Raw genomic sequence first — 22409 nt, 5'->3', positions numbered from 1 at the left:
CCCACACTCTCCAGGCAGAGCCTGGTGGATTTCTAGGAGTTTTAAGCCAGCCTGATTTACACAAGGAGCTCCAGACAAGCCAAAGCTAGCGGTGAGACCAAACAAACAAGTTAATGATTAATTTTCGGAAGCCAAATGTGGCGGTAGTCCGCAACTGTAAGCACAGCACTTGGAAGGCAGAGGCAGGAAGATCAGAATTTCGGGGTCATATTATAGTGAGTTAGAAGACAATCTGGGCTACATGAGGCTCCATCTCAAACACTGGTTTTAAAATGTGAGGGTTTTTTCATTTAAATTTTAGCAAGCATACAAAATAATGGGTTTCACTATAAGATGTTCATACATGTATGTCATTGTACCTTGCTATTATTATTATCATTTGGAGGGACAGGGCCCTGCTATGTAACTAGGCTGCCCTCAAAACGAAGTTCCTTCTGCTTTAAGCTGTCCAACCTCTTCATGCTGGCGCTGGATTTCAGATGTGCACCTCCATGCCCAGATACAAAAAAATTTACTTTTTGTTTTTTAAAGTCGTACGTGCTCATTGGGCAAAGATTAAAAGATACAGAAAATTACTTTTTTTGTTGTTTTTTGTTTTTTAAACTAGTACACGTTCATTGGGCAACGGTTAAAAGAACATCAAATATCCATGGTGGTATTTCCTTCTGAATTTCCTTATCTGTGCAGACACTTCCTAAAGCCCCAGGAGCTCTGGTATTTGACCTTACTGATTGCTCTTCACAAAATGCCACAGCTCCCGGTGGTCATCAGATGTTATCATTAAGAATTTTACTTTCTAATTAAAATAACCTGAAGCTGGTCATGGCGGCTGGGCTGGCCTTGAACATACAAGTAATCCCCCACCTCGGACTTCCAAGTTCTGAGAGGCAAGTTTAGAAGGAAATATTACCAGGAATATTTGACGTTCCTTCACCCATTGCACATCTAAAATTGTGTGGAGGACAGCATCTTTCGTGTGTATCAGATGCCTGATGCAGCCTCATAGACGTGACCCTACAGCCAGCCCTGAGACCCAGCAGTCCCACAGAAATAACTACCATTGCCAACAACAGTTATATTAGCCTGAAACTTGCTATGTAGCCCAGGCAGGCTTTGAACTTACAGAAATCCTCCAGCTTCATCTTCTTGAGTGCTAAGATTACAGGGCCACCATAATCAAATCACAAAGCATAATTTTTAATTTTTTGAGCACTTAAAGGCCGCCCTCATCGTATTAATGCTCAACTCCGCCAAACATGTAGGCTGGCATGGAACTCATGACTTTTCTTCTACCTCTGCATCTTTGGCACCAAAACAAGAGAAGTGTTTTAATTTTTAACTTTTATCTATATGTGGGGACAGGGGTCATGTGCCTAAAGGCATACATGGAGGTCGGAGGACATCTTTCTGGAGTCTATTCTCTCCTTCTGGGAATGTCTGGGGTCCCATTCAGGTCATTAGACTTGGCAGCAAGTGCCTTTCCCCACAGAACCACCTCACCAGCCTACAGCCTGGTTTTTAAGAGGTCTTACCAGTCATCCGGTTATTTATAACAGAAGCCCCGGAAGAAGTACACAGCCACAGAACATTTAAAAAGGACTTTCTGTCCCCTTGCTCAGTAAAGTTACTTGTTGCTGAGATGCACCAACATTGTACCAAGTGTTGTTACTTATGAGGATTCATTCTGAAGCCAGTACTTGGGAGTTTTTTAAGGTTAGAAAATAAATTGGTTTCCTATACAGCAGTAGCAGCTATGTGACCTTTCGCTCAGTCAAATGATCTAGTGAAGAAGCTTTCACATAAACCAGCATCTAACAAAAACATGATCCCAGCTAAAAATGGATTCCCTCTGGCACTCTCCAGTGACATCTAAGCCACAGGAAATGACACGGCACCAGCACGCCAGAGTCTTGGTAGAATACACACTGACTTATTTAAGAGGATTGTTTTGCTACTGTTGTTGTTTGAAACAGGGTCTCACTGTGTATCTATGACTGCCCTGGAACTCTCTATGGAACCCAGGCTGGTCTTGAACTCCTAGAGATCTGCCTCTAAAGATGGGATGCTATGCCCAGTTGCTGTTTATGACAGGAGGACTATGGGACAACAATTGATGAGATTCTTATTTTTACTTTTTTATTTATCTATTTATCTATTTATCTATTTATTTATCTATTTATCTATTCATGTATGTTCAGTCACATATGCCAAGGCCAAAGAAGATGCCCTGCTTTGTGTCTCTCTACCTTATTCCTTTAGAAAGGGCTGTTTCTGCACATGGAGGTCTGCTAGCAGCCAGTTCCTTTCTCTCTCTACCCTAGGGTTACAGGTAGGTAGCCATGGCTACACCCTACTCTTTATGTGAGTGCTGGAGATTCTGGAAAAGCTCCCTATGCTTGTGTGGCTAGCACACTCACCCACTAAGCAAGCCATCTATCTTGCAAGTCAGCATTTTGATTTTCTTCTATGAAGCCTATCAGGAGGAAGGTGCAATTAAAAAAAAATCTATTATATCTTAGGTCATTTTGATCCTACAATCCAAAGCTATGAAATGAACTTGGATTCTTTTCGTTATTCAAACACAGAGGTTTCAAAAACCCATTTCTCTAGGAGGAGGCCATTGAGGTGTATCATGTGGGTCAGCTGGATGGAGGTTGCAGCAACCGTCTTCTAGTTTGCCCGGGAATGGAAGTTTGATGGAACTTATGCATCTGCTAGGAGGGAAAGCCAACGGGAACTAGAAAGAGTTGCTCACTCAGTTTGGAGGTGAGCTTGGTCAGCTGCAGACTGCCCTGCTGGTACAGAAATCCTGGCTTGGGTTTCACCCTTCTCTTCACAATGGAGCCCTTGACAGTTTATGTAAATGCAGGAAGATTGGCAATGGACGACTGACTGCTACATACTCAGAACTGTCCAGAAAATGGGAAGCCTGGTAAATGTTTGTCGTCTTGCTTGCAAAGTGGCATTTGTGTGTGTGAGTACAGCATACAAACTTTTCTAAAACTCTTTAATGTGTACCTCAGCCTTGTTTGAAGAGAAAATCCTTCTTTCTTCCTTTTTCTTCAGCACCTAAGCTCCCGACCTTCCTTAGAAACAACAATGCAACTTAGTTGCTGCTGCTGTTGCTTCTGTTGTTGCTGGGGGGGGGGGGGGGGGGGGCATGTTACCTTTTGTACCTTTTGAGGAACCAGGGCCTCACACGTTAGACAAACACTGAGCTCCACCCCCAGCATTCCAAACACTGTTTGCTTTTCCATGTGGGGTCCTAGATGTGCTCATCCTTCTGCCTCGGCCTCCCAAGTGATGAATGCCAAGGAGCTCTGAATTCTGGGATTAGAAGCGCAGTCCATTCTTTGTTTGTTTGTTAAGATAGGGTCTCAAAACTGTAGTTTAGCTGGAAACTTATTGTATTGTCCACGATGGCCTCAAACTCACAGAAAACCTCCTACCTCAGCCCCCTCAGGATGACAGGTCTGAGCTACGATGACTTTGTTGTTCGTCTGTGTTTGTTTTTTGAGATAGGATCTGGAATGGCCTACCTTCGCCTCGAGTCCACTATGGTTGAGGATGACCTTGAACTCATCTTACTGCCTCTAAGCTTACAGGCATGTATCGCCCTACCCAGCTAATTTCTTCTTAAAATGAAGGCTAGGAATCTAGTGAGGCAGTCCGTGATTAAACCACTTCCTGCACACACAAGAGGATGAAAGTTCAGATAGGCGCACCCACACAAATACCTGGTGTGCGTGGTAGCGTGTCTATAATTCCTCTCTCTCAAGGCTGCCCTTTCCCAAAGCAAACTAGCTATTGAGACTAGCTTTACCAGAGAGCTCTGGGTTTGACTGAGAGACCCTACTTCAATGAGTATGGTGGAGTGATCAAGGAAGATTTCTGAAAATACCCACAGGTCCCCACACGCATGCTTGCAGATGTGCATACGTGCCTGCACACATGGGCACTAACGCACGTGTAACACGCACAAACACATAAACATACCCCCACATGTACTATGCATGTTAAAGAACAAAAACAACAACAAAAGCAGTCTACGGGGTAACTGACTCAAAGCACAATAGTTCCCTGTGGAAGGCTCTTTGGAACCTCAAGCCCTGCGGCTCCCGCCGGTTATACTGACCTCCTGTGGGCTATTCAAAACAACATCAAAGACAGGCCATCAGGCACGCAGCTGCTCAGGGAGGTCACCGTGACCTCAGACAGGTGAGTCAGGGCATCCCCAAAGACAGCCTGCAGACAGCGCGTGCCTAGCTTGTCATAAAGACTTCACTTAGCACGCTGCAGTTTGCTACTACCTGGACTCCAGAGCAGCCGCTAATGGAGAAATCAGTGCCCCCCCCCCCGCATCTGTAAACCGCAGGTGGGAGGCAGTTGTGGGAGGTCTCTGTGATTCACTCTCTCTCACCCACATCAGACCCATCCGCACGAGCTGCATCTCTGGCCCAAGTCACCATCTGCTTGGGCCTGACACTCCCACCCGATTGAATTGCTTCACCCCCATGACTCTAGCTAGGATTCCTTCTCGAGAAAGTGGTTACAGACTGAATGCACGCTTTCGACATCAAGTTGAAACAGCAAGTGAATCTTGCCGTCTCAGTCACTGTGCTACTGCTGTGAAGAGTCACCGTGACCAAGGAGACTTTTATAAAAGGAAGCATTTAGCTGTGGGGGTTGCTTACAGTTTCAGAGAATTAGTCCATCATCAGTTATCATCATGGGGGAAGCAGAAAGGCACAGGCACTGGAGAACAGTGGCTGAGAGCTTTACATCCTGACCCCCAGGCAGTAGGTAGGCAGAGAGAGAGAGAGAGAGAGAGAGAGAGAGAGAGAGAGAGAGAGAGAAACTGGGGCTGAAGTAGGCTTTTGAAACCTCAAAGCCCACCCCAGCAACACCCCTCCCCCCATAGGCAACACCTCCTAACCCTTCCCAAACAGTATCAACTGGGGACTAAGTATGCAAATTAAGTATGACCCCCGTAGAGGCCATTCTCATTTAAAGCACCCCACCTGCCTTCATGAAAACCATCCAAGCCTTTGCATCTCCCTATGCACACAAAAGATGTTCTACTGTGGTTGTGGAGAACCTGTGTGAACTGCCTATTGTCTTCTGAGGCCACCTCTGCTCTGCTCGGTTCCGCTCAGCAGCAAGCCAGGTCCCCAGTGCTCAGCTACAAATTTTACATAAGTAAATAATTTTTTAAAATATACAAGACTGGCCTTGAGCTGAGAGATCTGCCTTTGCCTCTCTGCCTCTGCAGTGCTGGGATTAAAGGCATTCACCAACGTGCACACCCCAGCCTTCTTATCTGTTCTCTGTGGGTCTTGTCACCACTCCAGCTGTCATGGCGCCAGCTACACAGGTCTGAGTTCTGTCTCCTGTATATCACTGTATATCTTCAGACCTGGCTTACTACTTATCATTATGTCAGTCAACTTTCTGTGACAAAATGCATGGATGGGTCAACTTATAAGTGCATTATACATTTATTTTTAAAATAATATAATTATGTATATTGTGTGTGTGTGTGTGTGTGTGTGTGTGTGTGTAAATGTATGACACATGAGTGTGGAGGCCAGAGGAGGACATTGGACCTCTCGGAAACTAGAGTTACAGGTAGTTGTGAGCTGTCTGAAATGGGTACAGGGAATGGAACTCCTGTCTGCCGTTTTCTGGAAGAGCAACAAGTGCTCTTAACCCTTAAGCCTTTTCTCTAACCCGTGACCCCTATTCCCACACCTGTTGTCCCCTGCCTTATTATACATTCACAAGGAGAAAGGGGTATTTTACTTTCACATTGTAAGTAGTTGGCTCCGTTGATTTTTTTTTTTTTTTTTTTTTTTTTTTTTTTTTGGTAAGTGATGACATAGTACAAAGCCTTGTGGCTCACCTTATAGTGGTCAGAAAGCAAAGACAGGAGGTGAAAGAAACTGTATTCTCTTCAAGAGTGTGCCCTCTGTGACTTAACTTCCTGCCATTAAGACCCACATCTTTGCACCACATTTCACTAGCGCAAGGTGGAGATCAAGCCTTCAAGTCTCCACAGCACCTAAGCCATACCCCCGCCCCCCCCGAACTTTAGCTGCAAGGGAGCCGAAGAGGGCTAACTCTTCCAACCTCTAGATATGCTGGAATACAGCAGAGTGGCTTCAAAGTGATGAGGTATGGATCATTATGGCCCCGGAGTCCATTTACTGAAGCAAAACTTTTCCAGTGAAATACAATACACTAAAAATGGGGCGTACCGTATACCCTACTGTACTGTAAGGGTAAGAGTTGTGTCAGGAAGCATCTTTCCAAATCAGCAAACAAAACTATTCATCAGAATTCCCAGGGCATTGAGTTTCTTAAAAGCTCTGCAGTCGTCTGAAGAAATGGCTCAGCAGTACAGAGGGTGCACAGTTGCTCCATCCATGTTCAGTGTCCACAGGAGCTGCTTACTGCTGCCCGTAACGCCACCTCCAGGGATCTGGTGCCCCCTTGTGGCTTTCTGCTGTACCTCTAATCACATGCACATAGCCACAGGAGACATATAACTTAAAAAAAAAGAAAGAAAGAAAGAAAGAAGGAAGGAAGGAAGGAAGGAAGGAAGGAAGGAAGGAAGGAAGGAAGCCAGCCAACCAGGTGTAGTGACATGCTCATAGTTCCAGCACTTGGAAGGCAGAGAGAGGCAGGAGGAATTCTGTGAGTTTGAGACCAGCTGGTGTACACAGCAAACAAGTCCCAGGCTAGGCAAGGTGGCACAGTGAGACTCTTTCCCAAAACGATCAATTAAGACACTGGAAAGTCAGCTCCTTGGTGAAGAGCATCAGTTACCTACATGGGGGCTAACAGCTACCTGAAACTCAATCGCAGGGGGATCCATGGCCCTCTGCTGACCTCCACAGGTGGTGCACACATGTGGTACACAGACATAAAAAATAAAATGTTTACATTTTTTTTAAAGATTCATTCATTTATTATATATAAGTACACTGTAGCTGTCTTCAGACGCACCAGAAAAGGGCATCAGATCCCATTACAGATGGTTGTGAGCCACCATGTGGTTGCTGGGAATTGAACTCAGGACCTCTGGAACAGCAGTCGGGTGCTCTTAACCGCTGAGCCATCTCTCCAGCCCCACATATTTTTAAAGATTAAATTGCAGGGGCTGGAGAGGCACCTCGGTGGACAAGAACACTGGCTGCTCTTTTTGGTTCCCAGAACCCACATGGCAGTTTATGACTGTAACTCCAATTCCAGGGGAATCTGACGCCTTCTGTCGGTCTCTTTCGGGCACTCCTTGCACACAGTACACAGATGTATATCTAGACAAAATACCCATAAAATAAAAATAAGTAGCATGGGGCTGGAGAGATGGCTCAGTGGTTAGGAGCACTGACTGCTTATCCAGAGGTCCTGAGTTCAATTCCCAGCAACCACATGGTGGCTCACAACCATCTGTAAAGAGATCTGATGAGATCTGTAGTGAGACACCCTCTTCTGGTGTGTCTGAAGACAGCTACAGTGTACTTATATATAGTAAATAAATAAATCTCTTTTTTAAAAAAGTAACAACTTTGTTTCTTTCTTTTGTTTTTTTCTAGACAGGGTCTCTCTGTGTGTAGCTTTGGCTGTCCTGGAAGTGTACCACCACCATCCAGCAGTAAATAAGATCTTAACAAATGCTATTTTGTTGTTGTTGTTAATTGCCGGACATGGTAGCAAAAATCTTTAATGCCACACATGAAAGATGAATCCCCCTGGGATTGCAGTGGATTTCTGTAAGTTCAATGCCAGCCTGGTCTACATAATGAGTTCCAGAACAGTCAGGGCTAAGTAGAGAAAGATCTGTTTCAAAAAATTTACATAAACAAATAATTTTTTAAAATATTTAAAATATTTTTTTTCTTCAGACAGGGTCTCATTTTGTACCCTTGGCTAGATTAAAGCTTGACAGACACACACACACACACACACACACACACACACACACACACAGAGTATACAAGACTGGCCTGGAACTCAGAGATCCACTTGCCTCTGCCTCCCAAGTGCTGATGAAAGGCATGTGCCATCGTGTCTGGCCTTAAAGACGAACCTATGGTGCCCACTTTGGGGGAGGGCTGAAGCAGAAGGATTACAAGATCGATGCCTGGCTAGCCTATAAATGAGTTGAAGGCAGCCTGAAATTCTATCTCAAAATGGCTGAGTAATCTTGAGGACTGGAGATGTGCTCAGTCTCGGAATGCTGGTTTAACACGCTCAAGGACCTTGGGCTCTATCCCTAGTACTACCAAAAGTTTCCCAGTAAAGCCAGGCATGGGGACACACGTCTCTGACCTCAGCACATGGGAAGGTAAAGACAGGAGTCACAATTTAAGCTAGCCTCAGTTACATATTGAGCTTATGACCAACCTGGGCTACCAAAGACACTGCCTTAGGGGAGAAAAGTTCCTGAATTGATTCTAAAGTCTGACTTAAACAAAAAACGTCAGGAGGGCAGTTTTTGGCCTTCAGCTACTAATGCTTCAGTGCCCACTGATCTCAGATGGCATCTGGCTGCCCGCAGGCGCACATCTCAACGCCAATGGCAGCCTTGTCCTAGGGCCTGTCTGTATCGTTCTCAAGCCCAAGTCAGACCTTCACTTTCTCTCTTCCGGTTTCAAAGTCCACACTTCCTCTGAGGTATCTGGCTAACTTCCCCTTTGCCTCCCACTAACTGATAAGCCCTTTCTTTCTCAGTGCAACTGGAGGGTTGGTTGAAGCAGCCTCAAGGAGAGAGGTTACAGAGTCCGGAGCCCCACACCAATGCCACCCTAGGGTCAGAGCAGCTAACTTGAAAAGAATTGATATCTCAGCGTCCTCACGCACCAGGGGCACCTGAGCCTCTGGAAAATTCTCCTTGGGAAAGGGGAACAAGACAGTCATCCTGACAGTGTCTGCAAACACAGAGATAAGGGTTGTTTGCCGAGCAGTCGGTGAGGATGATTTCTGAAGCAAGCTCATGGAGAGGGCAGGATAACCCTAAGCCTGTCTACCCTTCTGAAGTACTTTGATCACCTCCGCTAAGGCTTGAGACACCCAGGAGCAAAGCCTCCTCTCTTAGACCCTAAGACGCACCGCCGCTGCCCAGAGTTGTACACACAGTTGTGGGGCAACAGGAAGAACAGTGCTCAGCAGACCAGAGCTGCTCCTCCTCAGCCTCTCCTCACTGGTGTCCACTTCGCAGTCCTTTGGGGCATGGGGAAAGAAGGGGTGAGCGTCTTGGTTTCTGAGACAGAGTCTCATGCAGCCCAGCCTAATCTCAAATTCTCTATGTAGGCTGGGCAGATGTCACACCCCTTTAATTCCAGAATTTGGGAGGCAGGCAGATCTCTGTGAGTTCAAAGCCAGACTGATCTACAGAGTGAGCTTCTCAATGGCGTGGATTACATAGAAAGACTTTCATTGTCGGTAGATTTCAAGTTGTCTGTCATTGGACATATAAAGAGAATGCAAGGGGTTGGGGATTTAGTTCAGTGGTAGAGCTCTTGCCTAGAAAGTGCAAGGCCCTGGGTTCGGTTCCCAGCTCTGAAAAAAAAAAAAAAAGAGAGAGAATGCAAGGGTCTCCAACCTTCCCTCTAGCCGACTGTAAAAAACGCAGAGCAGGAGAGACTTACACAAAGGCTTGCGACTGTGGGAAGCCTATCAAAGCCCGCTTTGTCCTGAAGCCACCTGAAACAATAACAGATCTGTACTTAGGACAGCCTGACCCGAGAGACAGAGCGTTGCAGACGGGCTTAGTGAAGGGGTAGAGTATATTAACAATGTAAAATTCAGTCCTCGAGTCGAAGCCAAAGGAAGACAGAGACCAGAGTCAGGGACTTCCACAGGTCACTTGCCTGAGAACTTAGCTTCTTGCGTACACAGGCTCCCAGATGCTCCCCCTCAAGTAGCTCAGCCAGACCTTGTAGCCAAGGATGACCTTGAACTCTTGAACCTCCCACTCTGTTCCCAAGTGCCAGGATCACAGATGGCTACCAGCACACTCGGTACTGTGGAGCAAGCCCAGGGCTCTGTGCATGCTAGACAAGCAGTCTGTCAACCGAGCTACATCACCCACCAAGCTGACCCTTCTCATGTTCAATTTCCATCTGAAGCCCTGAAGGCCAAACACTGGGTGCACGTGTGTGACAACCGTCTAAGCAACTGGACAGCACCCACCTCAGAGTCAGAGCTGGGAGAGCATTAGCTCACTTCCTTCTTTGACATAGGTAAATGGACCCCAGTGACCTAGTGGTCTCCTTAGGTGAGATCACTCAGACAGTGCCTGATGGAGGCGACCAATCAGCATCTAGTTTCCTGCTCCCAGGTCACCCCACTGCCTCTTCCTGCCTAAGCCACTCCCAGAACCATCTCACGGGAACTCAATGACTGAGGCATACTTATTAACAGACCCACTGGTCTGTGAGCCTGACCATCGGCCTGTGGGATGAGTGGGCCCCCACATGTGGTCACCCAGGAACGCTATGCCAGAGGGCTGGGATAGCAGATGTTATAACAAATAAAGCTGTTGGGGATTTAGCTCAGTGGTAGAGCGCTTGCCTAGCAAGTGCAAGGCCCTGGGTTCGGTCCCCAGCTCCGAAAAAAAAAAAAAAAGAAAGAAAAAAAAAAGAGAGAGAGAGAGATAAAGCTATTGCATCCCCTCAGACCACACAGCTCCTGCAGGATTAAATGAGGGATGGTCACAGTTGTTCTTCCTCTTCCTCTCCTCCTCCTCTTTCCCCTTCTCCTCTTTCTCATCCTCTTCCTCCTCCTCCCCCTTCTTCTCCTCCTCCTCCTTCCCCTCCCCCTCTTCCTGAACACCTCTTTTTTGAGACAAAGTCTCTCTAGAGCCCTGGATGTCTATGAACTCACTGTGTAGACCAGGCTGGCCTTGAACTCACAGAGCTCTGCCTGCCCTTTGCCTCCCTGCATGCACCACCACTAGAACAGTTCTAATCTGTAAGAGGACTTGCTTGCCTGTATGAGTTTCGTGCAGGAGCCCACAGAGGTCAGGAGAGGGCATTAGGTTCCCCTTGGAATTCAGTGTAGGTGCTAGGAGCTGGACTAAGTCCTCTTCGAGAGGAATAAAGGCTCTTAATGACCCAGCCATTCTCCAGCCCTTAACTAATTGTGGGGTGTGTGTGTGTGTGTGTGTGTGTGTGTGTGTGTGTGTGTGTGCGCGCGCATGTGTTATATGCGTGGCATGAGTATGGAGATTAGACAGTTTTCCAAAGTCATTTTCTCTTCCCACCTATTTGCATGGGTTCTGGAGATCAAACTCAAGCCACCAGACTTATATGGTAAAGACCTTTACCCACAGAGCTATGTACACAGCCCTGGGTTTTGTTTTTATTTAATTGTTGTTTTGTTTTGGCAGAATCTCATGCTGTAGCTGAGGCTGGCCTCCAATCTCACTGATTAGCCCTCACTGGCCTCGAACTCCTCAGCAATCCCCCCAGCCGCCGTCTCTTATGTGCTGGATATTACAGGTATGAGCTGCTGTGTCCAGCCTTCCTGTCTTGGTTTTGTGGTGCTGGGGAATCCAACCCCAGCCACAGGCACAGAGGGGAAGTGTCTTACCAGTGAGCTCCCTCCCCAGCCCATCTTTACTGCGGAAACTCTGACCTACTATTTGTTGCCCCTTCTGATGATGAAACCGGGCAGGAACACTTAACATCCTATTGCTAGAAGACAGTAGGCCTGAAAGGAACCTCAGAAATTTAGCTGAGAGTCCAGGCTTTAGACTAAGCCATATCCATACCTATGAGGCTCAGATATTTTTCACCTTTTCTCTCCCTCCCTCTATTCTCCTTCTCTGTGGTGCTGAGGTTGGAACCCCAGAACCCAGTGCTTTTTGCACGTGGAACAACACTCTGAATCCTGGAAGATCCAGACATTAAGGTGTCAAGTTCTTGCCGAAGTGCCACCTCAGCCTCCCTCCACAGCAGCTTCCAGACGCAACCGTGACGTTCATGACTTCCTCCCTGTGCCTAACTGACACGTTTCCTGTCCCCCTTTTTGTTCTCTCAAATCTCATATTTCCTAACTTCTCCCACTCAAGCCAATCTCAAAGCCAGTTCCTATAGGTCTGCTTCTTGGTCAGCCCTGGGACCAAAAGTCTTCCCTCACTACACCCTCAGTCACCCTGGAGACCAGTCAGGAGACAAGATGCCTAGCGGAGACTGACATCTTGCTTCCTCTGACTGTCAGGTACTGCCTGAGCCTCAGAGTGCATGAGGCCTGTGACCCTGCACTACTCCCTCTCCCCATATTATAAAATGTCATGGGGTTGGGGATTTAGCTCAGTGGTAGAGCGCTTGCCTAGGAAGCGCAAGGCCCTGGGTTCGGTCCCCAGTTCCGAAAAAAAGAACCAAAAAAAAAAAAAAAAAAAAGTCATACCACTGGGGTCTGCATCAGAAAGGTGAGAGGTCCCTTATGATCACCAGGACACCAAACCACCAAACGCAGTGAGAGGCTGTCTTCTCCCACCACAGCTGGCCAGTTCACACCTCTCTCCATCCATAATCTAGTTTCTTTAACAGGGCAGGGAGAGGGTGGAGGGAGCCTTTTATCCTCAAAAAACAAAAACTCAGAACTGGCTCTCTGTTAAGGCTTCTATTTGATTTTTTAAATATTAATTAATTAATTAATTAACTATATGAGTACATTATCACTGTCTTCAGACACACCAGAAGAGGGCATCTGATCCCATTACAGATGGTTCTGAGCCACCATGTGGTAGCTGGGAATTGAACTCAGGACCTCTGGAAGAGCAGTCAGTGCTCTTAACCCCTGAGCCATCTCTCCAGCACTTGATATATATTTTTTTAACAATAGAGTTAGTGTTAAAGAGAGTAGAGAAAGACAGAAGAGTGTTGCTAGGTTGTTTGGTTGTCTGGTTGTTTGCTTTAAGACAAGGTCTCACGTAATCAAGGCTGGCTTCAAACTCAATGAAATCCTGCTTTGGCCACCCAAGGGTCAGAATTGTAGGATTGCACTACCATGCACATGGTATTGATTTCATGAGACACGTTCTTACCATGTAATCAGGTTGGCCTTAAGTTCATAGATTTGAACAGCTTCAGCCTCCTGAGTGTTGGGATTACAGACATGTCTTACCACACACCCTAATTTGGGTTCAGAGTCCTCCTTTTCCTCCTCCTCCTCCTCCTCCCCCTCTCCCTCTTCCTCCTCCTCCTCCTCCTCCCCCTCCCCCTCTTCCTCCTCTTCCTCCTCCTCCTCCTCCCCCTCCCCCTCTTCCTCCTCTTCTTCCTCCTCCTCCTCTCCCTCTTCCTCCTCCTCTCCCTCCTCCTCCTTCTCTTCCTTTGATGGGGTCTCAGGTAGGCCTTGAACTTGCTTTGTAGGCAAGGGTAATCTCGTATGATGCCTCCACCTCCCCAGTGCTGGGATTATAGGTGTGTGCCACCATACGAGGTTTATTCAGTGCTGGAGATGAGACCTGGAGCCTACTGTATGCTCTACATGAACCCTGCCAGCAAAGTCAGATTCATCGCCCCGAGTCAACCTCTGACCTTCCGCTCTTGGCACTTGCTGGGTAACATAGGAAGTGAGCTCCTGGGAGGGCACCCTGTGTTATCTGTTTACCTAGTATCTGGAAGGTACTTTGAAACGTTTCAAAGAGGAGTGGATGACTTGGCCTGCCGTCACTCAACTTTGCCCTACTGAAATTCTGGAGATGTGACTGAGTGCTTCCTGCAGGTGAAGCACCTAAGGTTGACATCTGAGGTCCCAACAAATCCACTGTCCATCACAGGGCTATCTACCTGGCACTGTAGCCAGGCAGGTTGACCTGTGTAGACAGTACCACCAGGCTCCTGGCTCCCGAGCTGCCAATGCTATGAGAGCAGAAAGAAAGGAAAATGGGGGTCTCACGGCATCCTCTCTGCAGCCCAGCTTCAGCCTGCATCCTCCACAAGGTCAGGACTACAGTCAGACAGCCACTCTGCCCCTGAGCATCTTGGGCCTAAGAATACACAGCATTCTCACTAACCACTGGGCTTTCCCGGTATCCTACCCACTCTTCCAGAGAAGGCTGTCTACTGAGCTTCTCTTCTGAGACATATTTCTTCCAAGCCCCCCAATGGTGCTGGTCCCAGATCTTTTGTGTGATTGTCAAGACATAAAAAGAGGGCTAGGGATATGGCTCAACAGGTAACAGATGGCTCTTACCACACAAGCTTGAAGACCTGAGCTAGATACCTGGAACCCACAGGAGCAGAAGAACCCACCCCACAGTGGCCCTCTGACCTTCATATGGGCTCACACTCATGAACGCACAATAATAATAAGTAATTAATTATTAAAGACATAGAACTCTGTTAAAGGATGGGCTTAGCAACCATCCCTTTCTGACCTTTGGCTCCCTAAGAAAACCTCCCGCACCTGCCGATTGAAGAAGCCTCCTCCACCTGATTGCACTTGGTCTGGGGTGGAAAACAGAAAAGATGATTTTGTCGGTGTGCTGGGATCAAAGACCTGTGCAGCCACCACCCCGCTTTTCATACTATTTTTAATTATACTCTGAATAGTCAATATGTTCAAAAGGTTCAAAATTTTAAAAATATATAGATATATGACAGGCAGACAGGCAGACAGATGTGTACACGTATGCTTTTCCTACCTGTGCCCAGGGTCGGGATGGGCTAGACTGGTTCCTTTCATAACTGACCGTGTCACCTGCAGGCAGTTTCAGGACATGGCTAATCAGGATACCTACACAAATCACACCACGGGCCCCAGCAATTCCTACTCCCTGCTGTGTTACTGCTAAGGGTTTACAACTCAGCAGCAGTAAGAGAGCTCGGTAGGTAAAGATGCTTGCAGCCAAACTTGATACCTGATAACCTGAGTTCCCCCAGGATCCACATGGTAGAAAGGAAGAACTGATTCCTGAAGTGACGTCTACATGTGTGCCATGGTGTGTGTGTACAGTCTCTGTCTCTCGCTGTCTCTCTGTCTCTCTCTGTCTCTCTCTGTCTCTCTGTCTCTCTCTCTCTCTCTCACACACACACACACACACACACACACAAAGTAAGTAGATAAGTAAATAATAAATAAATAAATAAGTTCACAACTTAATAGGCAAGGTAGTTCCGCCTCAGACTCAGAGCCCACCAGAGTCTATACCTTGGCTCAAATCAGAGCCACTGGAGGTCAAGACCACACGACCTCCAAGCAGTTTCTCTCAAACCAGGACCTTCAGAAGGAACCACGGAATCGGAAAACCATAGTCCCCTCACAGCTCGGCAGTGCTTCTTCAGATTAAAACAAGGAACAAAAGCAGAGCCTAACGTGGTTGGCAAACATAGTCTTTATCGTCTAACAATGTACAAAATAAGTTAATTCTGGTTTTTAAAAGAATAAATAAATAAACCACTTGCTGAGACAAGGTGCTTGCCTGCAGTCCCGGCACTCAGGAAATGGGGATTAGGAGTTCAAGGCCAGCTTCCGATGTGAATCCAGGGCGAGGCCAGCTTGAGCTGTACGCTATCCCCTCTTTAAGGTTTTGAACTCCTGAGCATCCTGCATCCACCTCCCAAGTGCTAGCATGAGAATGTGCAGCCACAGAAAGAGTCAGGCGTGGTGGCACGTACCTTTAATCCCAGCATTTGGGGGACAGAAGCAGGTAGAGGGACCTCTGTTGAGGTTGAGGCCAGCCTGATCTACATAAGGAGTCCCTGTCTCAACTCACAAAAAAAAAAAAAAAAAACCTAATTGAACAACCTAATTATTCCAGACCTTAATTAGTAAGGCCATCCCCTAAACACCAGGATGACTAACAGACATCTTTGCCTTCTTTCAATTTGCTCAACAGAGACTGCAAGGTCATAAATATGAGAGGAAGAGAGGGAGGGAAAGGGAGGGGGAGGGAGAGGGAGAGAGAGAGAGAGAGGAAGAGAGGGGGAGGGAGAGGAAGAGGAAAAGAGGGAGAGGGGGAGGGAAAGATAGATGGATGAGGGAGGGGAGCAGGGGAGGGGCAGACAGAGGGGAGGGAAGAGGGAGAGGTAGGTGGAAGGGGGAGGGGGAGAGGGGAAGAGGGAGGGAGAGGTAGGTGGAGAGAGGAGGGGGGAGGGCAGAGGAACCGGGAGGGAAAAGAGCGGGAGACTCAGTGATCAATGGATCAATGACTCCTCACGGTTAATGAGGTGAGATGAAGACTCTGACATGACACCCTCAAGAAAGAGAGTCCAGGGACAAAGTGACCACGGTATCCATGGGTCAACAGAGACCCTGAGGACTGTGGCTGTGGGCTTAACCATCACCAGCGGAGAAAAGTTATCAGCCCAGCTCAGCCCTGCTCTTTGATCGCTGCCCTCCCCCCATTTCCATATCTCCAGCAGCATAGGGGTGTCAGCCAGTCCTCTTCACAGCCCGGAGCTGGGACTGGTACCTTAGCACTCTGTGCTTGTGCGGGACAAAGGCCACTAGAGCCTCCCAGCAACCACAGAAATAACCTGCCCATTCACCTGAATTATGAAAGAAGAAAAGCTTGACAAGAAAAGTGGGTGGAAGCAGCAGGGAGAGCTTCGCCAGAGTCCCAGCACCTGGAGAATCATGCTTCCTTTCAGTCCACCCACAAGTCCGTAGGCCCCGAGGGAGAGAGCCTTAGGCAGTTTTTGTTTGTCATGAGCAAGGTCTCAAGTAGTCCAAAGAGCCTCCCACTCGCTTTGTAGTTTAGGAAGGCCTTAAACTTCTGATCTTCCCGCCTCCATCCCTCCCCCACCTGCCGAAGCTCTGGGGTTACAGGCACACGCCATTCACCGAGCCCTGCTGAGCCTTGGGTCTTGGATGACGTACCTCTTAATACAAACAAAAATACTGAGGTCGCATAGTCCAGGTTTGAAAGTTCCCCCGGCCACTCTCCACTTCTGCCGCTCCCACTCGTTCCAAGGCTTTGGCCTGAGCATTACTGAGCCCAGATTTAAGCAGTGACTTGGAGAGTCACCCGGGTCCTCCATAACCCTGACTATAAAATGGGGCCAAATACTCTGGCGACCCACGCAGGGAGCCATGGGAATCTACTGGCCTGCAGGGCCGAATGCCAAGGTGAATGAGCTTAGATGCAGCAGTGGCAGTTGGCAGACCTTGCCAAGCCTAGACGGGCACTGCGTGTAGTCGTGCCAGGCCCACCTCAGAGGAGCATCAGTTTGCTTCTTCCGAATATGCTCTGCCGGTCCTCCTCACAGCCGGCTCTCTTCCTGTGCCCATTTTGCTGAGCAGGAAACTGAAAAGTGCGGGGTAAAAATGACTTCCCCAGGGTGACAATGCGGAGGCAGGGCTAGCATAAGATCTGCCTGGCATGCGTGACACGGCCTCCTCCCCTCTGCAGTCTCCATCCTGGCCGCCTCAGGCTGCCGAGGTCCGGCCATCAGAATGGCACAAGTTTCCGCAGAAAGAAACCCCAAGATCCTGATCTCGGCGTTGCGTCTGCATCCCGGGGCTGGGACGCTATAGGATCCAGGCGTTCGCTAGAAGTACGGCGACTGGCGCTGCGCTCTCTGCCTCCCAGCCCAGCCCGGGTTCCCGCACCCACGTGGTGTAGCCACGGACGATACTAGGCTACCGGGTACCGTGCAAAGGCTGGAGGGCAGAGCGGAGGGGCGTAACGCGCGGCAGGATGGCCAGTGCTGGGCGGGAGGAGGCAAGGCGGAACCTCCCCGAGGGGACCAGGGTCTCCGCACAGGGAGAGACGCCGGGACACCCTACCTTTCCTGAAGGGCATCGCGCCGGGGACGCTGCGCGGGGGGCTGGCCCGCGACACCCGGGCAGGCGGACGTCCAAGTGGCAGCCCCGAGGCTCGGGGCGGCCTGCGGGCGATGGGGCCGGCGAGGGAGGGGAAAGGGACATATTTGGTCACAGCCTGGCACGTCACGGCGCGGAGGAGGCTCCGCCGCGGAGCAGGAAGCGCGGGAGTCGCGTCACCCGTGAGCTCTGCGCGCCTGCGGGCGGCAACCCAGAGGCCGGGGTGGGCGACCTGGTCCCGCCCTGAGCCGAGAGCCCTAGAGGTGCTGCCTGCCTGTGCAGAGGCCAAGCATGGAGGACAGCTACGTAGAACGAGATGGAAATGAGCTCATGCATCAGTTCCTTCAGGCTGTGTGGTGAAGGAAGGGACTTGGAGGAATCTTATCTTTTTTTGCCTTAATGATGTCGGGACGTTCAAATCGCTGCTTGACTTGTATAGCCACTAAAGAAAGGCTGAGAGAGCAGCCTAGTAAAACCGATGTTTGACAGTGTTTGGGAAAGCTAGTTCAGCACCTTTACTGCTCCAGTGTCCAGCCCCCAGCACCTACTCCCGGCACATCTGGTGGAAATGTTCGTCTGTAAGATCACAGGGATGAATGATTCCTTTCTCCAGAAACCGTTCCTCACCCACAGTTTGATAATCTGTCAAGAGAAAGTGTTGCTTAGGGAACGAGAAAGAGGAGGTAGGCACCTTTCTTCCGTACATTCTGCCTCTTTGAGACCGACAAGACAAATGCCTGGATGGTCGATTGACCCAAACACCCCAAAGCAGGTTCCTCGTTTAAGTTAATTAAGGCTTTTGCTAACTAACCAAGCCGGGGTAGGGTGACATCGGGCCTGTAATTAACCCCAGTACTTGACGTTGGAGGCAGGTCCACTGCCCCTTCTAGGCCAGCCTTGCTTAGTCAGCATACAGAAAGCTGGGGGTTGCTTGAGCCCAGGAGTTCAAGACCATCCTGTGAGACACCCCATTTCAGAAAGTTAATTTCTGTTCAATGGTGTGATATATATCCTTTCTCTTTCCTTATTTTTTCTTTCCCTCTGGTCCTCCCTCCCTCTCTCCTTTTCTTTTTCTGGTTGTGTTTCTTTGAGATAGTATTTCATGTATTCAGGCTGGCTTTGAATTCTCTAGTAGAACTGGCATTGAACTCTTGCTCCTTCTGCCTGTTACCCGCAAGAGCTAGGATCCCTGGGGTGCACCCCTTTGCCTTGCAGGAAAATGCTATTTTATGTTGCGCTTTGAAGAAATGAGGATTCACCTGAACTTCTAGTGTTTAAAACACCCATTCAAATGACAAGAGCCTGGCTTTCCAGGCAGCGAACAGTCCTGTCCAGGTGAGCTGGAAACTCCGCTAGGCTGGGTGGGGGATGGGAGTAGAGCGAGTGTGTGGGGGAGGGGCTGTCCTTTCTTCCTCTTTTTCTAATTACAATCGGGTGTCCCTAGTCTGCTATGTTTTATGGACTCTAGTCCAAACGCCATCCTTCATTTCGAAGTAAGACAATGCCACAGAGGAAGAACTGGCCTGAGGAGGCATCTCGCTGCCTTGTTAGCTGAGCAAATCAGAGTCAAATTCTTAATAACAATGTACCTTCGAAGTATTCTATACTCCGTTAGACAACAAACTCTTTTTACGAAAGCTGTGCACAGCTACAGGCTTTACTATCTGCTACCGTCATGTCCCCAAAATGTCCCTGCTGCCGTTTGAGCCTTTTTTTTTTTTTTTTTTGGAGCTGGGGACCGAACCCAGGGCCTTGCGCTTCCTAGGCAAGCGCTCTACCACTGAGCTAAATCCACAACCCCCGTGAGCCTTTAAAAAAAAAAATGTTTACTTACCTACTTCTTTACTTAGTGTGATTTGTGCCATGTATGTCTGTGCCCCATGTGTCTGCTTGCTGCCCTTGGAGACCAGAAGAGGGCATCAGATCCCCCAGACCTAGAGTTACTGTTCTGCCATGTGGGTGGGTGCTGGGAATCAACCCTGGTTCCACTAAAAGAAGAGCGATGCTCTTAAACACTGAGCCATCTCTCCAGCTCCCACTCTATGCTTGTGAGCATATTCCCCATTACCTTTAATTACACACGCGCCCCAAATACGCCCGCCCGCCACCTTTACTTCTTGAACAAGGGCCTTAAAACACTGAATTTTACTGGATATTAGAGCCAAATCATTTTAATTTTTAAAATTTAAATACAATTACATAATCCCCCCCCCCCTTTCTTTCTCCTCTCTCCAAGTCCTTCCATATAGCCAGTGTCTCTGTTTTGAAGAAATCAGGCTGTCCCCCTCCCGGAAGCTATCCACCAAGTTCAAATAACGTCTCAGCTAGGGGTGGGGCTTTGTGCTCACCTCTGCTCCTCGCTGGATTTCGTTCAGACTGAACTCTTGCAGGCCTCGTGTGTGCTGTCTGTCTCTGTGAGTTCATATGTTTGTCAGTCCTGTTGTGTGTGGAAAACACTGTTCTCTTGAAGTCACCCACCACTTCTGGCTATTACAGTCTTTCCACCCACTCTTCTGAAGAGACCCCTGAGCCTTGAGGGGAGAGGGATGACATAGGCATATATCTCATTTAGGACAAGTACAAAGTCTCTTGTTTTTGTTTGCTTGTGTGGTTTTTTTTTTTTTTCTTTTTTTCGGAGCTGGGGACCGAACCCAGGGCCTTGCGTTTGCTGGGCAAGCGCTCTACCACTGAGCCAAATCCCCAACCCCTGCTTGTGTGTTTTTAATGGGGTCTCATTATGTAGCTTTGGCTGGCCTGGAATCACTATGTAGATCAGTCTGGCCTTGAACTCACAGCAGCACACCACCAAGATCAGCTTATGCAGAGCCGGGACTCCAAGTCTTCATATACCCTCAGCCTGTAAAACATTTCTATAGATTCCTAAGTGTTCCATTCCTGTCTTAGAAGTGGATCTGTTATCCTATGGGCAGTCACAGACAGTCGAGACCCCAGGCCAGGTTCCCAACCTTATGAAAAATAAAATTGGCTTTGCTGTAGGTGAACATTACGAAACCAGGCTCAGTTGGCACTGGACTTTAAGCACATCGCCAGACACTTAACCTAGTCATTCTCTGTAACATTCTCCTGTATGTGTTGGATGACATAGTTCCTAATTCAGGACTGCTTGCAGCTAATAATTCAGACATATGCAAGCCAAAAGGCCCTTCATGGTGTGTTGACAAGAACAAGAGCAACCCCATAGCTAATGGTAAACGTCAAGTTGGCTATACATTGATCTGACAGAATTTCTGTTCAGCTCTAGAATTGAGAAAAGAGCGGGCATTACCTGTATGTGTATATGTGTGTGTATATATGTGTGTATATATATAGTATGTATACATATAAATATATTATTAAATATATACATATGAAATTAAATAAGAAAGAGAGGTCCTTAGACTGTTCCAGGTAGTAAATAGCCATGGAAGTAACAGCTCAACACTGTAGGCACATCAGAGGGGAGACTTAAAAATAATAAGAGGGGGCTGGGGATTTAGCTCAGTGGTTAGAGCGCTTGCCTAGCAAGTGCAAGGCCCTGGGTTCGGTCCCCAGCTCCGGAAAAAAGAAAAGAAAACAAAATAATAAGAGAAGGGCTAGGGAGATGGCTCAGTGGTTAAGAGCACAGACTGCTCATTCAGAGGTCCTGTGTTCAATTCCCAGCAACCACGTGGTGGCTCGCAACCATCTGTGATGGGATCTGATGCCCTCTTCTGGTGTGTCTGTAGACAGCTACAGTGTACTCATATATAATGAATAAGTAAATCTTAAAAACTAATAACAATAAGAGAAGGCCCTCTCCAATCATGACTTGAGGAACACTGAGGAAGAAGAAACTGAAAGGATGTAAGAGTAGAGGAAGGAAGTGAGCACCGGGAAATGCTGCCTTCAGGACACAGGATGGCTGTCCCAGTAATAAGCTCTCAGCAGCTCTGGTTACCTGCACAAGCCCTGCCCAAGGTCAAGCAGCCAAAACCCTAGCACAGCTTGGGTAGATGAGATCCTTCCTGTTCAGGTCCCACTCTCAGTGAGTGGCTACTAGCAACGACTGCTGGTGGAGGGAGAGCCATTATGTCTGGGGAGTGTGTTACCGGTCGGATTCCTGGGCTCCAGGTGATAGCCCCACATCTATGCGCGCGCACGGGAAAATCCTACCTGGGTTATCAGAAAAAGAAAAGGTGCGAGCTGGGAGGAGGATGGTTAGAGGGGATAAGAGGGAAGTTGGAGCTTGGAAGTAACATTGGATATGCTTGCTATTTCATTGTTCAAAAAGTTTTTTAAAATGTAAATAATGAATGATCATGCACCTAAGTCAGCAGGTTGGGCTGGAGAAATTAACCAGCACTTTGCATGTACCTCTGCCTCTATAAATTTGTGATATCGCACACAGAGGAAGACGTAGTGGAGGCAAAAAGAGCAAGGCGAGCTAGAAAAGTTAGCCTGAGCAATTGTCAAATCTGTTTTTTTTTTAAAGATTTATTTATTATATATAAGTACACTGTAGCTGTCTTCAGACACCCTAGAAGAGGGCATCAGATCTCATACAGATGGTTGTGAGCCACCATGTGGTTGCTGGGATTTGAACTCAGGACTTCTGGAAGAGCAATCAGTGCTCTTAACCACTGAGCCAT

General features: G+C 48.0%; 1 protein-coding gene across 4 annotated transcripts in view; it reads right to left on the bottom strand.

The window, feature by feature from the left end:
* Pfkfb3 (6-phosphofructo-2-kinase/fructose-2,6-biphosphatase 3) overlaps nt 1–18012 on the bottom strand; it is an 81207-nt gene extending 63195 nt beyond the window's left edge. For 2 of the 4 annotated variants that reach the window (XM_063276032.1, XM_063276034.1), the window contains exon 1: nt 17746–17896. In XM_063276032.1, the coding sequence (XP_063132102.1) occupies nt 17746–17761 (16 nt within the window). In that variant the 5' untranslated portion in view covers nt 17762–17896. Of the gene's footprint in view, nt 1–17745 lie in introns of all 4 variants that reach the window. The other 2 variants (XM_017600444.3, XM_063276033.1) reach the window with 2 other exon arrangements.
* Between the last annotated feature and the right edge of the window lie 4397 nt (nt 18013–22409).

This window comes from Rattus norvegicus, chromosome 17 (genome assembly GCF_036323735.1).
Source record: "Rattus norvegicus strain BN/NHsdMcwi chromosome 17, GRCr8, whole genome shotgun sequence".
Taxonomy (NCBI): Eukaryota; Metazoa; Chordata; class Mammalia; order Rodentia; family Muridae; genus Rattus; species Rattus norvegicus.
Note: the sequence above shows the minus strand (reverse complement) of the source record. Positions and strands in the feature narration are given on the sequence as shown.